The sequence below is a fragment of the Caretta caretta genome, chromosome 14 (assembly GCF_965140235.1).
Source record: "Caretta caretta isolate rCarCar2 chromosome 14, rCarCar1.hap1, whole genome shotgun sequence".
Lineage (NCBI taxonomy): Eukaryota > Metazoa > Chordata > Testudines > Cheloniidae > Caretta > Caretta caretta.
In genome coordinates, this window is record NC_134219.1 from 42,789,876 (window position 1) to 42,810,890 (window position 21,015).

Below are 21,015 nucleotides of genomic sequence, written 5' to 3' on the forward strand. Positions count from 1 at the left end.
AAACAGGGGCATCGTTTGCTGTGGGCAGGTGCCCCTCCAACCTTGGTTCCCCCGCCCGCAAAATTTTCATAGCTCTTTGCCAGGGGTTGTGTGAAAAACAGCCCCGTCAAATTTAGCCATCGGGTTTAGCTACCAGTGGTGGTTTCTGATACTATCCATATCACGTCTTGCTTTCCTATCTGAATTAACTACCCCCAACTTTCCACGTGGGTGTCTCATTCAGAGGGCCCTGCCTGCCACATCCCTCCTCACCCCCGCGAGACCGCCCCCCCCCGCCTGCCACTCACCACATTCTTCCTCACCCCCCCCGTGAAACGCCTGCCCGCTGCTCACTGTGTGCCTCCTCACCTCCACCCCATCCCCTGTGAGATCCTTCCCCCACTGCTCTCCATGACCCTCCTTTCCTTCACCCCCCCAACAAAATCCCCCCCCAACTGCCACTTGCCCCATCCCTCCTCATCCCCCAGCCCCTGCAAGATCTCCCAGCCCACGGGTCACTGTGTCCCTCCTCTCCTCAACCCTCCCCGCAAGACTGCCCAGCGCACCCTGTCCCTCCTCTCATCCACCCCCCTACCCACAAGATGCCTCTACCCATCACTCACTGTGTCCCTCCTCTCCTCCATCTCCTTGCCCGTGAGACTCCCCATACCTCACTCATGTCCCTCCTCTACTCCATCGCCCCGTGAGATCCCCACGTTGCTGTGTCCCTCCTCTCACCCATCCCCTGCCCGCAAGACCCCCAACCTGCTCCGCATCCTTCCTCACCCCTCCTCCCCGTCAAGAGCCCTCCCCCCTTGCTGCATCCCTTATCAACGCTGCCCTCACATGGGCAGGAGAGTGATGCAGTGCATGGTGGTGGCTGGGCAGGGCCTGCGGTGAAGTGGGGACAGGGCCTGGGGGGGCACCGGGGTGGAATGGGGTTGCAAGAGGTGGGACAGGGAACTAGCCTCCCCCAGGGGAAGCTTCACCTGCCACCCTGGGACTCAGAATCTTTCCCCTCCTGCCCCCACCTCTGCCCGGGGAGGGGACTAGAGACTCTGGCAGCCCCAGCAGATGGTACAACTCAGTGAATATTGACAGAGCCTCCCCCCATCCCACCTTCACTCTCACTGTGTCCCAGCTGCCCCTGTGCTGGACTTTGCTATGGGGCCTCCCCACTGCACCTGGACTGCTCTGAAATGTCACAGCTCGGACAGCAACAGGCCACACGGTACCAGGATTGAACCTGCCCAGAATGTCACTGCTCAGCAGCAGTCGCAGCACGCAAGTACATTAGCCTGGGGCAGGGAGTAAGGGGGCTAAACAAGGGAAGGGGGTTCATGGTGGAAGCTACAAGTGTCAGGGGGCCAGGACAGATTAAGGTTTTGTGAGGCCCTGGGCCGCAGCAAGTGAAGGCCCCTTCCTACCCCTTCTGCCTGCAGAACCCCCCCTCCCCACACTCCTGCTGGGGAAATGGGGCCGGAGTGCAGGGGCGTGCCCTGCTCTGCCCACCTGGTGCTCCAGCTGCAGAGCAGGGCAAGACCCCGCACCCCGACGCCATTCTCTGGCTGGAGTTCTGGGCGGATGGAGTGGGGCAAGCCCCCTGAGCCCTGACCCCACTCTCTGGCAGGAGCACTGGGCAGGCAGAGTGGGTTGGGGCACAGAGGCGCCCATTTTTCTGGGGCTCCTGGGCACAGGCCACATTGGCCCAGTGGCAAATCCGCCACTAGGGAGGAGGTACGGAATAGGTGGCTGGTGGAAAGAGGGGGCGGGTCATGCCAGTAATGGGGAGGCTGACTTGACGTCCTGTTTACCAGAGACGGGACCATGCTGGGGTCATGGTGGATGGAGAGAGGAGAAAAGACACAAGCTCCCAGCGGTGATCACAGGAGCTTCCCAGACCTGTATAATGGAGCCAGGGGAGCCCCTGTCTGTGATCAAGGCTCAGTTCCTCTGCTTGAGACAGGAGCAAGGGTCTCACACAGACACAGTCCCTGCTCACCCAGTCAGTGTGGGGTCACTGCAGAGCTCCTGGCTTTCTTCATGGGGGAAAAGATGAAGGAAGAAACAAAGGGACACTGGAGATCGGACATCAGCACGGGGAGACAGAACAAACTCCCCCTGGAGAAGTGGCTGTGGAGGTGCATGTCCCACTGGTTCCGTACAAGGGGTGGCAGCGGCTGTCACAGATCTCTGCAGGGTACAGTGCACATGCGAGCGGTGGAGGGGCAGGAAGCATAGATTCAATATGCTATGGATTCAGTATGGTGTGGTAGGACATAGGCACAAACCTCACCTCACCTTGTGATGCGCCGTGAAATGAAGGGTTCTGGGGAGATCTGCCCTGAACAATCACATCCACTCCCATATACAAAGAAAATGAGGCACATTGCCTCATGGGAACAGATATTTGGACATTGATAAAATATGATCTTTAATTACCTTCTTCTATAGGTGCCACGGATCTTCTCCACCCTAAAACCAGCAACATAATTAGAGAGGAGAGCAGATCTGAACACGTATTGCATGATTCAATATTGTACAAACTAATACACTGAGGGAAAAGGAAAGTTATTCGTTCATCAGAACCTCCACTGGACTGCATGAGTGTCTCTCTCCCAGGGTGGATCTTCACTGCAGGGTTAGTCCAGAATCTTACCTGGCCGTTGCCCCAACCTGTTTAATGCACAAGCACAAAAGCTCTGACTCAAGTTTGGTGGTGCTTTGCACCCAGGTTAGCTGGCAAGACTTTGGGTAGAAGCTAGAGCCCAGGTATCACTTTACTTCAGGTTGGTTACATGCCTACTCTGCAGTGTGGAGGGAAGATAATCATCTCAGGTGCTGATAGTCCACCAGGGCCTTCACACAATTCCTCCTGGGCCATAGTTTTTTGGCCAATACCTACTTTACTACTGTATTGCTTATCAATTTTTCAAATTAGCTTTTGGTGTGAAATTCATCCAGTTTAGTCTTTCCCCACGTTTTATAAAGTTACATGAACAAACAAACCTCAAAAGAATGATGAGGATGATGCTGATAAAAAAGCAAACAAATAACTAAAAAGGTTTCCTATTGCAACAATTTTAAAATTTAAATTTAAAAGCAAACAACCCCACCACAATTAAACAAACAGCCACATGAGTCTCCAAAATGGTACAAAAAGTTTCATTTTAGAGGAAAGATAATGATACTTACTTATCTCGTTATCTCGTTTCTCTGAAAAGGAAAGAGAAATAAATCGAATTTTTTTAGGCATTTCCCTTTTCTTACGTTTTATTTGTCTTTATCATCGATACGACAGTAAAAACTGAGAGAAATCAACATCTTCAGGACATCAGACAAGAGGATACAGTGGTCCCTTCTGGTCTCACACACATGTGACTCTATTACATCTCAGTTTTTCAAATTCGCTTTTGGTTCCCCACATTTTATACAATCACACTAACCCTTCCACAAAATAATAATAATAAAAAGCAAGTAAACAAAAAAAGGTTTCATATTACAACACAATTGTAGAAGTTAAATTTTACAGTGAACTCCACAACATTTTAACAAACTGCCCCATGAAGATCCAATTACAAAAAAAAAATCCTTTTCAGAGTGTGGATAATGACACTTACCAATTTCTCTATCTCGTTTGCCTAAAAATTAAACAGAGAGACACATAATGTTTGTTAGGTGTTTTCCTTTTTTTATGGTTTATTTCTCTTTATCATCACTGTGACAGGTAAGACGGATTATTTCTATTCAATCTCTTCTTCAGGAAATCAGACAAGACCAGTGGCGCCCAAACTTTTCCGATCACTCCCCCCTTGCAGTAATGGAAGCTGTCTGCGCCCCCCCTTCCGTTACTGCACAGTTGACTCAGCAGAGGTGCTTGGGCTGAAGGGGGAGCTGGGGGCAGAACTGGGGATAGGGGAGGAGAAGAGGTGGCCTGGGGGAGGGGAGGGAATTTGGTAGGAACTGACCTGGGGGCGGAGCAGGGGGAGGACTGGAACTGTGGCAGGAGCCGGAGCTTAGTGGGAGGCAGGGGGCGGAGCGCAGCTGCAGATGAGATAGGATCTGGGCTGGGGGCAGAGCGGGGCTGGGTGGGGCTCCCTCCCCTCTCCCCTTGGGGGCTGGCAGGGATCCTGCCTTGCACCTGTTCAGGGCCGGTTTAAGAGAGGGGATTTAGGGGCTGCAGGCAAAGGGGGGCTCCCGCGAAAAGATCTCCAGGCTGCCAAAAGTGCAGATCTTTTTTCAGGGCCGCTTTAGCCCAGGGCTGTGGGCTTCAGCCACTAAAGCCCCTGCATTCCAGCCCAGCCCGGCGCTGGCGAGGAGGCGGCTCTACACGCTGGCATGTCATTCTCCCCTCCGCTGGGCTGGAGCTGCGCGTGCCGGAAAGCTCAGTCCCACAGGCTTCCTTGACTTGCAGACACCGCCCCCGCAGCTCCCATTGGCCAGGAATCACAGCCAATGGGAGCTGTGTGGGGTGGTGCCTGCAGGCGAGCACAGGACAGAGCATGGAGCCACGTGCCCCCCCTCCCCAGGGCCTGCACCACCAAAGGGGAGCTGTCCCAGGTAAGGGACCTCCTGCCCCAGCCCTGAGCCCCCTCCTGCACCCTAACACCCTCCCAGACCCCACACTCCCAACCTCCTGCCCTGAGCCCCTTCCCACACTCCAGTCCCCTTGGTGCCAGCCTGGAGCCCGCTCCTGAATCTGAAAGCCCTCATCCCCAGCCACACCCTAGAGTCCACAACCCCAGTCAGAGCCCTCACCCTGCCCCAATCCACAGCCCCCTCCTGCACTCTGAATCCCTCATTTTTGGCCCTACCCCAGAGCCTAGGGGGCCCCACAAACTCTAATAGTCCCAGGCCCCCAGAAGAGTTAATTGTGGACCTGTGCCCACTTGAATTTCCTCCACGTGCCCCTAGGGGCCTGCCCCACAGTCTGAAGACCTCTGAACTAGAGGATCCAGTCATCCCTTCTGGTCTTAAACAGTAAGACTCTTTAACTGTATTGCTTATCAATTTTTCAAATTAACTTTTAGTGTGAAATTCATCCTCTCTAGTCTTTCCCCATGTTTTATAAAGATATATTAAAGTTGACCCCCCGCCCCCCACACACATCTTCCCAAAAGACTGATAATAATAACCAAGTAAGCAAACTAAAAGGCTTCGTACTGCAGCAATGTTAAGTTAAATTTAAAATCAAACACCTCCACCACTGCTACACAAATTCCCACATGAAGATCCAATTACAAAAAAAAAAATCCTTTTCAGAGTGTGGATAATGACACTTACCAATTTCTCTATCTCGTTTGCCTAAAAATTAAACAGAGAGACACATAATGTTTGTTAGGTGTTTTCCTTTTTTTATGGTTTATTTCTCTTTATCATCACTGTGACAGGTAAGACGGATTATTTCTATTCAATCTCTTCTTCAGGAAATCAGACAAGACCAGTGGCGCCCAAACTTTTCCGATCACTCCCCCCTTGCAGTAATGGAAGCTGTCTGCGCCCCCCCTTCCGTTACTGCACAGTTGACTCAGCAGAGGTGCTTGGGCTGAAGGGGGAGCTGGGGGCAGAACTGGGGATAGGGGAGGAGCTGGGGCTAGAGGCAGAGCTGGCCTGGGGGAGGGGAGGGAATTTGGTAGGAACTGACCTGGGGGTGGAGCAGGGGGAGGACTGGAACTGTGGCAGGAGCCGGAGCTTAGTGGGAGGCAGGGGGCGGAGCGCAGCTGCAGATGAGATAGGATCTGGGCTGGGGGCAGAGCGGGGCTGGGTGGGGCTCCCTCCCCTCTCCCCATGGGGGCTGGCAGGGACCCTGCCTTGTACCTGTTCAGGGCTGGTTTAAGAGAGGGGATTTAGGGGCTGCAGGCAAAGGGGGGTTCCCGCGAAAAGATCTCCAGACCGCCAAAAGTGTAGATCTTTTTGCAGGGCCGCCTTAGCCCAGGGCTGTGGGCTGCAGCCACTGAAGCCCCTGCATTCCAGCGCAGCCCGGCGTTGGCGGGGAGGCGGCTCTACACGCTGGCATGTCATTCCCCCCTCCCCTCGGCTGGAGCTGCGCGTGCCAGGAAGCTCAGTCCCACAGGCTTCCTTGACTTGCAGACACCGCCCCCGCAGCTCCCATTGGCCAGGAATCACAGCCAATGGGAGCTGTGTGGGTGGTGCCTGCAGGCGAGCACAGGACAGAGCATGGAGCCACGTGCCCCCCCTCCCCAGGGCCTGCACCACCAAAGGGGAGCTGTCCCAGGTAAGCGCCCCGCACCACAACCTCCTGCCCCAGCCCTGAGCCCTCTCCTGCACCCTAACTCCCTCCCAGACCCCACCCTCCCAACCTCCTGCACTGAGCCCCTTCCCACGCCTTAACTCCCTCCCAGACCCCAGCCCTGAGCCCCCTCCTGTACCCTAACACCCTCCCAGACCCCACACTCCCAACCTCCTGCCCTGAGCCCCTTCCCACACTCCAGTCCCCTTGGTGCCAGCCTGGAGCCCGCTCCTGAATCTGAAAGCCCTCATCCCCAGCCACACCCTAGAGTCCACAACCCCAGTCAGAGCCCTCACCCTGCCCCAATCCACAGCCCCCTCCTGCACTCTGAATCCCTCATTTTTGGCCCTACCCCAGAGCCTAGGGGGCCCCACAAACTCTAATAGTCCCAGGCCCCCAGAAGAGTTAATTGTGGACCTGTGCCCACTTGAATTTCCTCCACGTGCCCCTAGGGGCCTGCCCCACAGTCTGAAGACCTCTGAACTAGAGGATCCAGTCATCCCTTCTGGTCTTAAACAGTAAGACTCTTTAACTGTATTGCTTATCAATTTTTCAAATTAACTTTTAGTGTGAAATTCATCCTCTCTAGTCTTTCCCCATGTTTTATAAAGATATATTAAAGTTGACCCCCCGCCCCCCACACACATCTTCCCAAAAGACTGATAATAATAACCAAGTAAGCAAACTAAAAGGCTTCGTACTGCAGCAATGTTAAGTTAAATTTAAAATCAAACACCTCCACCACTGCTACACAAATTCCCACATTAGAATCCAAAGAGGTACAAGAAGTTTCTTGTCATAGGAAGGATAATGACACTTACTTATTTCTTTATCTCGTTTGTCTAAAAATGAGAGAGAAATAAATAGATATTTTTGTTAGGTGTTTCCCTTTCCTTATGTTTTATTTCTCTTTATCATCAATATGACAGTGAAGGCTGAGAGAAATCAACCTCCTTTTCAGGACATCAGAGAAGAGGATCCAGGGCTCTCTTCTGCTCTTAAACTCAGTGACTCTATTGCTTATCAGTTTTTCAAATTAGATTTTGGTGTGAAATCTACCCAATTTAGCACTTCCCCACATTATATACAATTACATTAAACCCCACAAGAAAGAATAATAATAAAAAGCAAGTAAGCAAACAAGGGCGTTTGTATTGCAACAAAATTGTAAAAGTTAAAGTTAATATCAAATAACTCCAAACCATTTAAACAAACTCCCACATGAAGATCCAATTCCCGGCCCCATCAAAAAATAATCCTTTTCAGAGTGTGGATAATGACACTTACCGATTTCTATATCTCGTTTGCCTAAAAATTAAACAGACAGACACATAATATTTGTCAGGTGTTTTCCTTTTTTTATGGTTTATTTCTCTTTATCATCACTGTGACAGGTAAGACGGATTATTTCTATTCAATCTCTTCTTCAGGAAATCAGACAAGACCAGTGGTGCCCAAACTTTTCCGATCACTCCCCCCTTGCAGTAATGAAATCTGTCGGCGCCCCCCCTTCCGTTACTGCACAGTTGACTCAGCAGAGGTGCTTGGGCTGAAGGGGGAGCTGGGGGCAGAACTGGGGATGGGGGAGGAGCTGGGGCTAGAGGCAGAGCTGGCCTGGGGGAGGGGAGGGAATTTGGTAGGAACTGACCTGGGGGCGGAGCAGGGGGAGGACTGGAACTGTGGCAGGAGCCGGAGCTTAGTGGGGGGCAGGGGGCGGAGCGCAGCTGCAGATGGGATTGGATCTGGGCTGGGGGCAGAGTGGGGCTGGGTGGGGCTCCCTCCCCTCTCCCCATGAGGGCTGGCAGGGACCCTGCCTTGCACCTGTTCAGGGCTGGTTTAAGAGAGGGGATTTAGGGGCTGGAGGCCAGGGCCCCAGGCAAAGGGGGGCCCCCGCAAAAAGATCTCCAGACCGCCAAAAGTGTAGATCTTTTTGCAGGGCCGCCTTAGCCCAGGGCTGTGGGCTGCAGCCACTGAAGCCCCTGCATTCCAGCGCAGCCCGGCGTTGGCGGGGAGGCGGCTCTACACGCTGGCATGTCATTCCCCCCTCCCCTCGGCTGGAGCTGCGCGTGCCAGGAAGCTCAGTCCCACAGGCTTCCTTGACTTGCAGACACCGCCCCCGCAGCTCCCATTGGCCAGGAATCACAGCCAATGGGAGCTGTGTGGGTGGTGCCTGCAGGCGAGCACAGGACAGAGCATGGAGCCACGTGCCCCCCCTCCCCAGGGCCTGCACCACCAAAGGGGAGCTGTCCCAGGTAAGCGCCCTGCACCACAACCTCCTGCCCCAGCCCTGAGCCCTCTCCTGCACCCTAACTCCCTCCCAGACCCCACCCTCCCAACCTCCTGCACTGAGCCCCTTCCCACGCCTTAACTCCCTCCCAGACCCCATCCCCACCCCAGCCCTGAGCCTCCTCCTGCACCCTAACTCCCTCCCAGACCCCACACTCCCAACCTCCTGCACTGAGCCCCTTCCCACGCCTTAACTCCCTCCCAGACCCCATCCCCACCCCAGCCCTGAGCCCCCTCCTGCACCCTAACTCCCTCCCAGACCCCACACTCCCAACCTCCTGCCCTGAGCCCTCTCCCACACTCCAATCTCCTTGGCGCCAGCCTGGAGCCCCCTCCTGCATCTGAAAGCCCTCATCCCCAGCCACACCCTAGAGTCCACAACCCTAGTCAGAGCCCTCACCCCCTTCCACACCCACACCCTGCCCCAATCCACAGCCCCCTCCTGCACTCTGAATCCCTCATTTTTAGCCGTACCCCAGAGCCTAGGGGGCCCCACAAACTCTAATAGTCCCCGGCCCCCAGAAGAGTTAATCCGGCCCTGCGCCCGCTTGAACATTCCTCCACGTGCCCCTAGGGGCCTGCCCCACAGTCTGCAGACCTCTGAACTAGAGGATCCAGTCATCCCTTCTGGTTTTAAACACTATGACTCTATAACTGTATTGCTTTTCAATTTTTCAAATTAGCTTTTGGTGTGAAATTCATCCTCTCTAGTCTTTCCCCATGTTTTATAAAGCTATATTGAAGTTGACGCCCCCACACACACACACCTTCCCAAAAGCCTGATAATAATAACCAAGTTAGCAAACTAAAAGGCTTCGTACTGCAGCAATGTTAAGTTAAATTTAAAATCAAACACCTCCACCACTGCTACACAAACTCCCACATTAGAATCCAAACTGGTACTAAAAGTTTCTTGTCATAGGAAGCATAATGATACTTACTTATTTCTTTATCTCGTTTGTCTAAAAATGAGAGCGAAATAAATAGATATTTTTGTTAGGTGTTTCCCTTTCCTTATATTTTATTTCTCTTTATCATCAGTATGACAATGAAGGCTGAGGGAAATCAACCTCCTTTTCAGGACATCAGAGAAGAGGATCCAGGGCTCTCTTCTGCTCTTAAACTCTGTGACTCCATTGCTTATCAGTTTTTCAAATTAGATTTTGGTGTGAAATCTACCCAAATTAGAGCTTCTCCACATTTTATACAATTACATTAAACCCCACAAGAAAGTATAATAATAAAAAGCAAGTAAACAAACAAGGGTTTCGTATTGTAACAAAATTGTAAAAGTTAAATTTAAGATCAAACAACTCCAAACCATTTAAACCAACTCCCACATGAAGATCCAATTACCAAAAAAAAAAAAAAAAAAAAATCCTTTTCAGAGGACGGATTATGACACTTACCAATTTCTATATCTCGTTTGCCCAAAAATTAAACAGAAATACCCATATTGTTGGTTAGGAGTTTCCCTTTTCTTATCTTTTATTTCTCATTATCATCAATATGACAGTTAAGACTGAGAGATTATTTCTCTTCAAATTCCTCTTACGGAGATCAGACTAGACCAGTGGTGCCCAAACTTTTCCTGTCACGAGTCCCACTTACCAGTAGTAGCGTCTCTCTCAGCCCCTCCTCCCCCCTCCATTACATCACAGTTGGCTGAATCCAGGAGCTTGGGCTGAAAGCAGAGCTGGGGATAAGGGAAGAGCTGGAAATAGAGGGCTGGGAGTGGCGAGGGATTGTGGGCAGAGTTGGGCTGGAGGCAGGGCAGGCGGGGAGTGGAGCTGCAATTGGGTGGGAGCTGGGCTGAGGGAAAAGTGGAGCATTCTTCTTCTTTTTTTAGGACCAGATCAGCAGATCACACGTTCTTTTTATGTTAAATTTCTAAATTGCCCTTATTTATTTATTAGAATAAAATCTTTACAGTATATCTCTCCCTCTGATATTTACCTTTCATTTTAAAGAGAGAAACAGTGAGGCCAATGAAAACAAACAAAACCACCAGGGTCACAATCAGCGCCACCATCCAGGGATTTACCCTCGGGAAAAAGGGATCTGAAAAAGAAAACACCCAAGGCTTGCCTTAGTTTGGAAGTGGTGACTAAAAGCAGATTTTTTTTTTCAAACAAATACATAAATAGTGCCCAGCAGGATTTGTGTGAGCTAAGAGTGAAAGAATGGCCATGCCCACATGACACAAAAGACCAGAAACTGATTTTAAATATGGCTCCAATCAACACAGCTTTACCACTCATTTATCCTTGAAAACACAGCCCTGATTTGATTCATTGCTACTCAGAGTGCCATAGAGATCAGGGGCAAATTCTCTGCTCATAAAACCCCATTGATTCCAATAGGCTTATACCAGAAAAGGATTTGGCCCTTAACAGTAAGCAATATTCAGAAACTGCCAGATTAATTAGCATATTTTTGAAAAATCCACTGTTACCTCCTAATATTGGGAAAAACCATAATCACAATTTGTCCAAGCACTTGTGCAGCAAATTAACTAATTTCCATTTGCTCTTCTTGTGTTCACAGTGATTCGGTCATCTAAACAGGATGGAATTTTCAAATGTGCCTGGTGTCTTTTCCACACATGGTTTGTGCTCTGATTTAGTGAACCTGGGCCAACCCTCTTATGGAGTCATTCTTAAATTGGTTCAAGAGTTGACGACATATCAGGGTTGCACCAATTTAAATAAATTGATGCACAAAACCTTAAATCATAAATCAGCTTCATAGCTCTCTATCTCCATTTAGTTAAAGTCGATAAAAAATTGACTGAAACTAAATCTATTAAGGGCACTCTGAAATTTATACAAGGTGTTTTCACACAAGCGGATAGCATTGCTTAACTAGTTAATCAGTGCATCTTTTGTGTGTAGACAAGGGGTAAAATGAGTCCTCTAGTGGATCCAGACCAAAGTAATTAAGGAGCACAAGTCCCACTGAAGATCAGAAAAACAATATCACATGACTTAGGTGACATTTCACACAAGTAATGAAGTTGGGAAGTGAACAGATCACTAGAGCCCTGCGTGGATACAAAATTGGTATCCGCATCCAATCTGCAAACCCCCCAAAATGATGAGGGTATCTGCGAATATATATCTGTGGGTTTACAGGGCTCTACAGATCACAATCAAGCCAGAGTACAAAATTTATCACATTCCAAAAAATTAAGGTGAATTTAAGGTTACAGGAACCTACTGAATCAGTGGATTGAGTGAAAATTTCCTCTAAAAATGTGTATAGTCTAAATACTCACAATTAAGGGGATCAAGTTCCCTAAACTGTGACCCTGTAAAGATACCAGCCTCCCATATTCTGTGTTTGTACGTGGATTATGAAATATCCACCACAGATATTTCCGTTCTTTTCTTCCTATATTTTGTTTGGTTTCTAGTGGTGGTGAGTTCAGTGTGGGATTTGGATGGTGACTGACCTGCTATATAAACTGCTGATTCCTTTTCTTGATTGAGAACGGTGTTCCTGATGCAACAGGACAAGTTTTGGTTTGAATGTTCTGTTACAATGAGAGCAGTTTCTGTTTCAAACAGAAACTGTTTGATCCGTTTGCTTTGATTTATAATCTATCTTTCTGTAGTTAATAAATCTCTTTTTTTTTTTTTTAAATTTAATGTAAAACAGTGTGGTTTGAGTGAAGTGTTCGGGCAAAATCTCAGCTCAGTTAACAAAGATTTTGTGCATATTCCTCTCCACACTGAGGGAGGGGAAAACTGGGTAATTGTAAAAAGAAAAGGAGTACTTGTGGCACCTTAGAGACTAACCAATTTATTTGAGCATGAGCTTTCGTGAGCTACAGCTCACTTCATCAGATGTTTTAAGGGGATCAAGTTCCCTAAACTGTGACCCTGTAAAGACACCAGCCTCCCATATTCTGTGTTTGTACGTGGATTATGAAATATCCACCACAGATATTTCCGTTCTTTTCTTCCTATATTTTGTTTGGTTTCTAGTGGTGGTGAGTTCAGTGTGGGATTTGGATGGTGACTGACCTGCTATATAAACTGCTGATTCCTTTTCTTGATTGAGAACGGTGTTCCTGATGCAACAGGACAAGTTTTGGTTTGAATGTTCTGTTACAATGAGAGCAGTTTCTGTTTCAAACAGAAACTGTTTGATCCGTTTGCTTTGATTTATAATCTATCTTTCTGTAGTTAATAAATCTCTTTTTTTTTTTTTAAATTTAATGTAAAACAGTGTGGTTTGAGTGAAGTATTCGGGCAAAATCTCTTTACTGGTCAGGCTTTTGACCAGGGTGGGTCCTAGGTTGGGGTGCTGGGGTGTGTTTTGGCTGAAGCCTCGCTATTGTTGGTCCATGAGTGCCTGGCCAGATGCATTCATGAACACAGCTGGGTGTGGTCCCGCCTCTGGATGTTGGTGTGAGTGCAAGTGTTGAGGGCTTTACAGCTTGCCATAATGTCACAGTGCAAGAGGGAACCCAGATTGGTGAGACAGAGGTCTCAGCTGTACCCCAGTTCCCGGTGGTACCTGGGGGGAACCCATCACCCCCACCCCCACCATCACCATTATACAGTGTCAGCAAATAAGAACACTGCATTTGATTTTAACTACACCCCGAAGCAACAACCAACCCATCAGAAGGCCACAAATGTCTGTCAGTCCTACCTTAGCCACACATCCTAGAAATGACTGCAGAGCAACTGGAAGGCCATAGTTGTCAAGAAGTCCTTTCCCTCTTAACTGAAGACTCCTTTTGGGAGTCAATCAAGATTGGGCAAGAAAGTGCCTTGGCCATCCTGAAAATGTGTTTAATAACATGTTGGGAAAGTTTTCAGCATATTTTCCCAAGTATGAAAGTGGCTGTTTGCTGAAATTTAGATATGCTGTGTTATTGTAAAATATTTCACAAGCAGGGAGTCACAGTTGTTGTAATAGGAAAGACCACACAAAGCTAAAACTGACACAAGGCACTGACCTGCTACCCGCAGTTCCAATACGGCTTCTTCATAAAAAGTACCATCTTGAACAAAGCAGTGGTATTGTCCTTCATCAGAGGGTCTGATATTGAGAATCCTCAAGGGAACATTTCCATCTGTGAGTCCGGCTTTCAAAAGCTCTGTCCTTCCCCGATACTCTGGCACCTGCCCTTCATACTGATCCTTCCCATCACGGTACAGGTGCACAATGGTTGAAACCGCAGAGCGGAACCATCTCACCTCCATGTTTGCAGCGCTCATCCGGGGGGACAGGTGACAGGGTAACACAGTTTCCTGACCCAGGATGGCAGTGACAGGGTCAGGAGGTCCAATCACTGTGAACTTTGCTGGAAATCCACCAGGACAACAAAAACAACAAAAAGCAGGTCAGAGGAAAATGTCAATTTGATATGAAGGACACAGTCAAGAGGTTCCATTTCAGATAAACTTTCCAAAAACTTCAGCCAGCGACAGACACCTGGCATGGAACATTTCAGCCTGAATGCCTAAGAGAAAGCAGCGCTCATGGGCAGTTGGACTGGGGCTCTGTTATAAGAATACTCAGCCTGTGTGTATGGCACAGCACACAGCACTGAGATGGGGCATGGAGCTGATAACAGGCAAGCTTGGTGCGTGACCCAGACACAGATCATGGGACGGAGAGTGGGGAGCTGAGAATTGGTAGGTTCAGTGCTTGACAGAGGCACACAGTGCTGACATGGGGTGAGAAGCTGAAGACAAGTGTATTCAGTCCATGTCACAGTCACACATCAGAGAAACTGAGGCAGAGAGCTGAGTATGGACATGCTCAGTGTATAGTTGAAATAAACTTACTATTCAACATCCCGTTTTTCTGAGTGCTCTCAAATTGACACGCTTACTGACATTGCCATGAAATTTGCTGGGCCTCAGCAGGAATAAGAGTAGGGTTGGTGAGCCATATTTGGTGTTCTTTCACCAAGGTGTTCCTGAGGCATGGCCCTATTGCTAGAGCCAATTTGGGGGCTATTATGGTTCAATACTTCACATGCTCAAGAGACCAAATAACCAGACTTTGTGAACATTATTGCCTAAAGACAAAACGGTGCACTTCGGAAACCAGACATCCATACCCTCCTCCTGGGAAGCAATTCTTATCTCACAGCATGTCCCCACAAACCCACTTATACCGTGGCTGTTTACAAGTGAAAAAGCACTTTATACGTCACCTGGGACCCAACCCATCAGTTCCTTAACTTGTTGTTCGGTACCTTCCTTAACCCCTTTTTTTTGGATACCACATTCCAAACCAGGTGGGTGTAGAGGTACATCCCAACCACTGCTAGGATACACCTTTCATGGCCTTGATAGGCTTCCTATTTTCTATTGTGAACACTAACTTCAGAATTGTAAAGTGGGATATTCAATATCAGTGAACAGAATTGTGGGGAGAACATAAAACATTCAAGTTAACTTCCCAACTCTCTCCCTCTCTCTCTCCCATATGTATATTATGGGACTACTGTGCATATAATGCCTAATAATACAGTGTGTACTACACCTAACATGTATGGATTAGCTAACAGGCCCAATTAAAAAAAAGTCACGCAACATCATTATATTCTGGTTTTTCTTTTGTTTTTGTGCACATTAGTCTCAAATTATGGCTCTGATCTTTTTGTTTTTTTTTTACATCTGAAACCCACTAAGTTATTTGATTTTCTTATTTCTTATTCTTATTATTAAACTCTTCAATAAGTGTCCTCCGAATTCCCTGGGCATCTTTGACAATCTTTTAAAAATACTTGTGTGAAGAAACAGACCTGTGCACTGTCCCAGGAGCAAATAAAATCACCCAGGAGCAACACAATCAGGGCAAAAATTGAATAATGAAGGTGCTGATCTTGCTGTGGGGTGAAGTTTATACACTGTGAGTTGTTACACTGACTTTGAGTGAAGCATGTTGTTAAGGCACTTCAGGGGCTTAAATTAATCCCCTAAGATTCAGCAGACACAGTGCGGATTCCTACCTGATTCCATCTTGTGAACATAAGAAGTAAGGAAGAAAACAATAAACCCAGGGAGAGGAGAGCTGGCTCTGGAGCTGTGGCAGAATGAGAGAACCTTCATCTTCTTCACTGTAACTTGACCTAGAAAACAGAAAGAAGGAGGAAAAAACTTTCCATAGTGAGCATAACACTGACTAACATTAAATTATTAAAAAGTCAAACATTAAAGAAGGCACAGTGAATAAAAAAGGGACAAATGCATTGTTAAGTGAACTCCCTCATATTTGGAGTGAGAACAGCCATTGCATTAAAATGGAAAGTGTGTTTCCTTTATGGGCCTGATTTTTTCCCATCTCTACAAAATCCACATTAAAAAAAGAAAGTCAGAACAGTGGAGAAGTTGGCAGTAATTCCATCAATGGAGAAAAAAGTTTTAAGGAATGAGAAAGTGTGTGTGTGAGAGAGAGAAAGATTCGTGTGTTGTCTTGTGTTGTCTGCAGTGGCACTTGAACAGTTTTTAAAGTGTGGGTGCTGAAAGCCAGTGAAACTCCCCCAAACTTTTCACCTCATGCCCCCCTTACCCCTCTCCATGGCCTCCGCCCCCTCCCCTCAGAGCTGGGGCTGGGACCAGGGCTGTGTCTCCAGGGGTGCAGGGACACAGACAGGGGCCAAGGGGCTGAGGCTGGTGGCGGACATGGGGCCAAGAGTGGGAAACTGCCACGTCAGCAGAGGCAGAAAACTAGACTGATGGCCGCTGGGTTTGGTGCAGGAAATTTTCTGTATTCAAAATAGAGGAAGTTACAGATCTCTCCCAAGAACAGTCTTGGACCCACTGCTCTTGAATAAAATTCAGCAAAACAAAGAAATGACGAATTCAACAAGCTGTAAAAGTCTCGTGTTACATTGCTGTGAAAACAATCCGCAATGTATGTGACAGTCCCTCACTTTGAACGTAGATGTACTGTCAAGTTCCCAGAAAGAGAGAAACAAATTCTCACAGGATTATTTACTCCTTGTGTTTTGAATAATCTGTCCCAGCAATAAGGCTGGTGCATTAGACGTTAGAAACAGTCCTTCTGGAGCAAAATTAACCCACCTGGTTGGGTCTTCTGAGAAGTTTAACATCTCCCGGGTGTGGCCAGACTTGGCTCCTCTGGCTGGGACAGTCCCATGCTCGGTGCCTGTTCCCGTCGGTCACGGAGGCGGCTCAGCTCATTCTGGCGATCGAGGAGCTGCAGTTTTGTCTCGGGGCTTCTCCGGGGAAGGTTGTGAACAGAAACGGGGTTTGTTCCGATCGATAAACGTGCGCTGGGCTCGCAGCCTTCGCCCGGGGACAGTGAAAGTAAAACTGGAAATTGCCTCAGTCCAACCCCTGTCCCGGGGTGGGGGTGGGGGGGGAGAGTCTCCTCTTAAAGACACAGCCCCAGTCCCACAGGGCCGCCAGTGGGGGGGGGACCGGAACTTTATATTAAAATTTAACATAAAGGGACTTTGTTGTTGCGGGGGGGATTGTTGTTTTTGGTCGTTTTTTTTTCTATTTAGTTTATTAGATTCAGCAAAAGCAGGAAGCAGATTCTCTCTGAAATCAGGCCTGGATTCAGGTAACTGGGTCACCTGAACAGCGGACTCTCAGCCCAGTCCGGATTTCAAAAAGAGAAAAGCTTTTGCTGAATAATATAAACTAAATGGCAACCCCCCCCCCCCCCCCAGCCAACAACAAAGCCCCTTTTGTTAACATAAAGTGACAGTTTCCCACTGAAGATCATGACCTTCCAAAACAGCAAGGTCATCAGAAGTGATTTGCTCTGTGCCGTGCTGGCCCCGGTCTATGAGAGAGACAAGGTGAAGGATGTTTGATCTTTTACTGGATCAACTTCTGTTGGGGAAAGAGACAAGCTTTCCAGCAACACAGACCTAAAGAAGAGCTCGGTGTAGCTCCAAAGCTCCTCTCTCTCAACAACAGGAGTTGGTCCCCTAAAAGATTTTATCTCCCCCACCTGGTCTGAGTTCAACAAAACTCAAACTTCTGAAAACCAAGAAATACAGAGTTAAGGTAAAAAGAAAAGGAGTATTTGTGGCACCTTAGAGAATAACCAATTTATTTGAGATGCACAAATCCAGGTTTTCTCACCCTCCGCCCCCCCCCCCCGCTGGTAATAGCCCATCCAAAGTGACCACTCTCTTCACAATGTGTATGATAATCAAGGTGGGCCATTTCCTGCACAAATCCAGGTTCTCTCACCCCCTCACCCCCCTCCAAAAACCACACACACAAACTCAATCTCCTGCTGGTAATCGCTTATCCAAAGTGACCACTCTCCTTACAATGTGCATGATAATCAAGGTGGGCCATTTCCAGCATAGATCCAGGTTTTCTCACCCCCCCACCCCCATACACACACAAACTCACTCTCCTGCTGGTAATAGCTCATCCAAAGTGACCACTCTCCCTACAATCTGCATGGTAATCAAGGTGGGTCATTTCCAGCACAGATCCAGGCTTTCTCAACACCCCCCCCCCCGGAACACACACACACACACACACACATAAACTCACTCTCCTGCTGGCAATAGCTCATCCAAACTGACCACTCTCCAAGTTTAAATCCAAGTTTAACCAGAACATCTGGGGGGGAGGGTAGGAAAAAACAAGGGGAAATAGGCTACCTTGCATAATGACTTAGCCACTCCCAGTCTTTATTTAAGCCTAAATTAATAGTATCCAATTTGCAAATGAATTCCAATTCAGCAGTTTCTCGCTGGAGTCTGGATTTTAAGTTTTTTTGTTGTAAGATAGTGACCTTCATGTCGATGATTGCGTAACCAGAGAGATTGAAGTGTTCTCCGACTGGTTTTTGAATGTTATAATTCTTGACATCTGATTTGTATCCATTTATTCTTTTACGTAGAGACTGTCCAGTTTGACCAATGTACATGGCAGAGGGGCATTGCTGGCACATGATGGCATATATCACATTGGTGGATGTGCAGGTGAACGAGCCTCTGATAGTGTGGCTGATGTTATTAGGCCCTGTGATGGTGTCCCCTGAATAGATATGTGGGCACAGTTGGCAACGGGCTTTGTTGCAAGGATAAGTTCCTGGGTTAGTGGTTCTGTTGTGTGGTATGTGGTTGTTGGTGAGTATTTGCTTCAGGTTGCGGGGCTGTCTGTAGGCAAGGACTGGCCTGTCTCCCAAGATTTGTGAGAGTGTTGGGTCGTCCTTCAGGATAGGTTGTAGATCCTTAATAATGCGTTGGAGGGGTTTTAGTTGGGGGCTGAAGGTGACGGCTAGTGGCGTTCTGTTATTTTCTTTGTTAGGCCTGTCCTGTTGTAGGTGACTTCTGGGAACTCTTCTGGCTCTATCAATCTGTTTCTTCACTTCCGCAGGTGGGTATTGTAGTTGTAAAAAAGCTTGATAGAGATCTTGTAGGTGTCCCTCTCACATTCCCTTTCCTTCTCCCTGTTCCTTCATTGTCTCTTTTTCTACTCAGCATTTTTCTAGCCCTCACTTGTGATACCTGTTTATTTTCCTCTCCCACTCTCCTCTCCTCCCTCCCACAGATCATCCCCCTTGGCTGCTCCATTCTTTCCCCTGATTTTATCCCTTCTCCTCCTGCTGCCCCAATGAGATCTAAGGACACAGATCTGTACAAAACGCTCCCTGCTGCTGCAGAGCTTCCAGCTTCTCCCAAAACCCTGATTGATTAATTCTGTACCACCCTCACCTCTGCCTGTCCCCAACCCGATTGTTCATTCTACCTCCTGCCCAGCCCCCACATCTGCCTCTCAGGACTCTCTGGCAGCTCCAAGGGGCTCTTCTTCCTCCCCCTCCCGTCCCTGAGGCTGCAGGGAGGGCAGGGAGGAGATTCTAGGGGTCATAGAGATGAGGAGCCAGAGGGTTGGGTAGCCAGAAGTCCTCTACGGTCATAAAGACTAGGGCATGCGAGGATAGAAAGGCTGATTTTGGGGCCCCCAGTGGGATATTCCACCCGCTGTCTCAGGGACATAAGCTGAGCCTTGATCCCCCCACCCCCAACCAGAACCAGGGTCGGATTCTCTCCCGAGGGATGGAGCCTGGTGGGAAAGTGAAGATCGGGGCCCCATCACCAGCATCACTAAATGTCACCTGCCACCGGTCACAGTCCAGACAAACCCGGATCCTGCTGGGGACCTGGCTCAGGGGCAGAGGGGCCTCAGGGGAGGTGAGAGCCCGGAACTGCCCCCCGCACTGCCCCACAGCCCAGATCCCCTGCTCAGGACTAAGGCTGATCCATCCCTTCCTCCTCACAGACTCTCTGGCCACCCCCACAGCCCAGAGTTCCCCATCCCCCACCTCCACCTCCCAGCAATGTGTCTCCGCGGTGAATCCCTCACAGCCCAGCACACAGGCCCGAGAATCAAATCTCTCAGGGTTGTCGGGCAGATTCTGCCATGTGTCTCCCCATCTCACACTTTTCCCATCCTCAGACAGGACGAGTTGGGACTGAGCCGTGTCTGGATCCAGCGTCACATTCACTAGGAAGAGAGAGAATCAGAGCGTGAGGGGCAGAGCTCAGCCCTGGGGGAGGCCGGGGCCATTTCTCACACTCCCCAGCAGCCCTATTCTGGCTGGGACAGGCCTGGATCCCAGGGAGCTGCCTCTGACCTGGGCTCCTAAGACTGAGCAGGGATGTCACTGCAGCTCCTCAGTCTTTTTCTCTTCAGCTGCCAGCTCCCTCTGCTGGGGCTGCTCCATTCCCAGCGGCAGAGACACAGCCAGGAAGGTGTCAGAAGTTTTTATTGAGGAGGGAACAGAGGAGGCAAGAACCAGCTTTAAACCCCAGACGGAAGCTCCCTCCCCAATGCAGAGACGGGTCCGTGATGGAGTGAAAGGATCTTTCCCCTCCTGCGCCCACCTCTCCCCAGGGAGGGGACAAGAGACTCTGGCAGCCCCAGCAGATGGTACAACTCAGTGAACATTGGCAGAGCCTCCCTGCACCCCACCTTCAATCTCACTGTGGCCCAGCTCCCCCTGTGCTGGACTTTGCTGTGGGGCCTCCCCACTGCACCCGGCCTGCTCTGAAATGTCACAGCTCGGACAGCAACAGGCCACACGGTACCAGGACTGAACCTGCCCAGAATGTCGCTGCTCAGCAGCAATCACAGCACAAAGGTCCAGTAGCCTGGGGGAGGGAGGGGTCAGCACCACTGAAGGGGGTTCATGGTGGAACGAGGCAGAAGCAATGCGTGTGGGGGGAGCAGGGGCAAACTAGGGTTTTGTGAGGCCCTGGGCCAGAGCAAGTGGGGGCTTCTCCCGACCTCTTCTCCCTGAAGTCCGCCATCCCCCCCTGCGCTTCTTCCAGGGAAATGGGGTCAGGGCACAGGGGCTTGCCACACTCCGCCCACCTGGCGCTCCAGCCGGATAGCAGGGCAAGCCCCTGCACCCCCAACTTCACTCCCCGGCTGAAGTGCCAGGTGGGTGGAGTGGGGCAAGCCCTTGAGCTCCGACCCTGCTCCTTGGCAGGACTGCTGGGCAGGCAGAACAGGTTGGGGCCCAGA

General features: G+C 49.3%; 1 protein-coding gene and 2 long non-coding RNA genes across 3 annotated transcripts in view; all 3 read right to left on the reverse strand.

Annotated features, from left to right (window-relative positions):
* Nucleotides 1-2,378: 2,378 nt before the first annotated feature.
* LOC142069114 (uncharacterized) lies at nucleotides 2,379-3,771 on the reverse strand. The gene is made up of 3 exons (XR_012664961.1): nucleotides 3,600-3,771; nucleotides 3,175-3,195; nucleotides 2,379-2,454 (listed from the first exon to the last, which is right to left on the reverse strand). It is a non-coding gene; the product is annotated as an uncharacterized LOC142069114 (long non-coding RNA).
* Nucleotides 3,772-8,961: 5,190 nt separating this feature from the next.
* On the reverse strand, nucleotides 8,962-16,828 carry LOC142069113 (uncharacterized). Its single transcript, XR_012664960.1, has 4 exons — nucleotides 16,573-16,828; nucleotides 15,498-15,617; nucleotides 13,488-13,835; nucleotides 8,962-10,576 (listed from the first exon to the last, which is right to left on the reverse strand). It is a non-coding gene; the product is annotated as an uncharacterized LOC142069113 (long non-coding RNA).
* A 1,321-nt stretch (nucleotides 16,829-18,149) lies between these two features.
* Nucleotides 18,150-21,015, reverse strand: part of LOC125621639 (butyrophilin-like protein 2) — a 53,294-nt gene continuing 50,428 nt past the window's right edge. Inside the window, exon 12 of the mRNA XM_075119492.1 lies at nucleotides 18,150-19,992. Within this exon, the coding sequence (XP_074975593.1) occupies nucleotides 19,475-19,992 (518 nt within the window). The 3' untranslated portion in view covers nucleotides 18,150-19,474. The remainder of the gene's footprint in view (nucleotides 19,993-21,015) is intronic.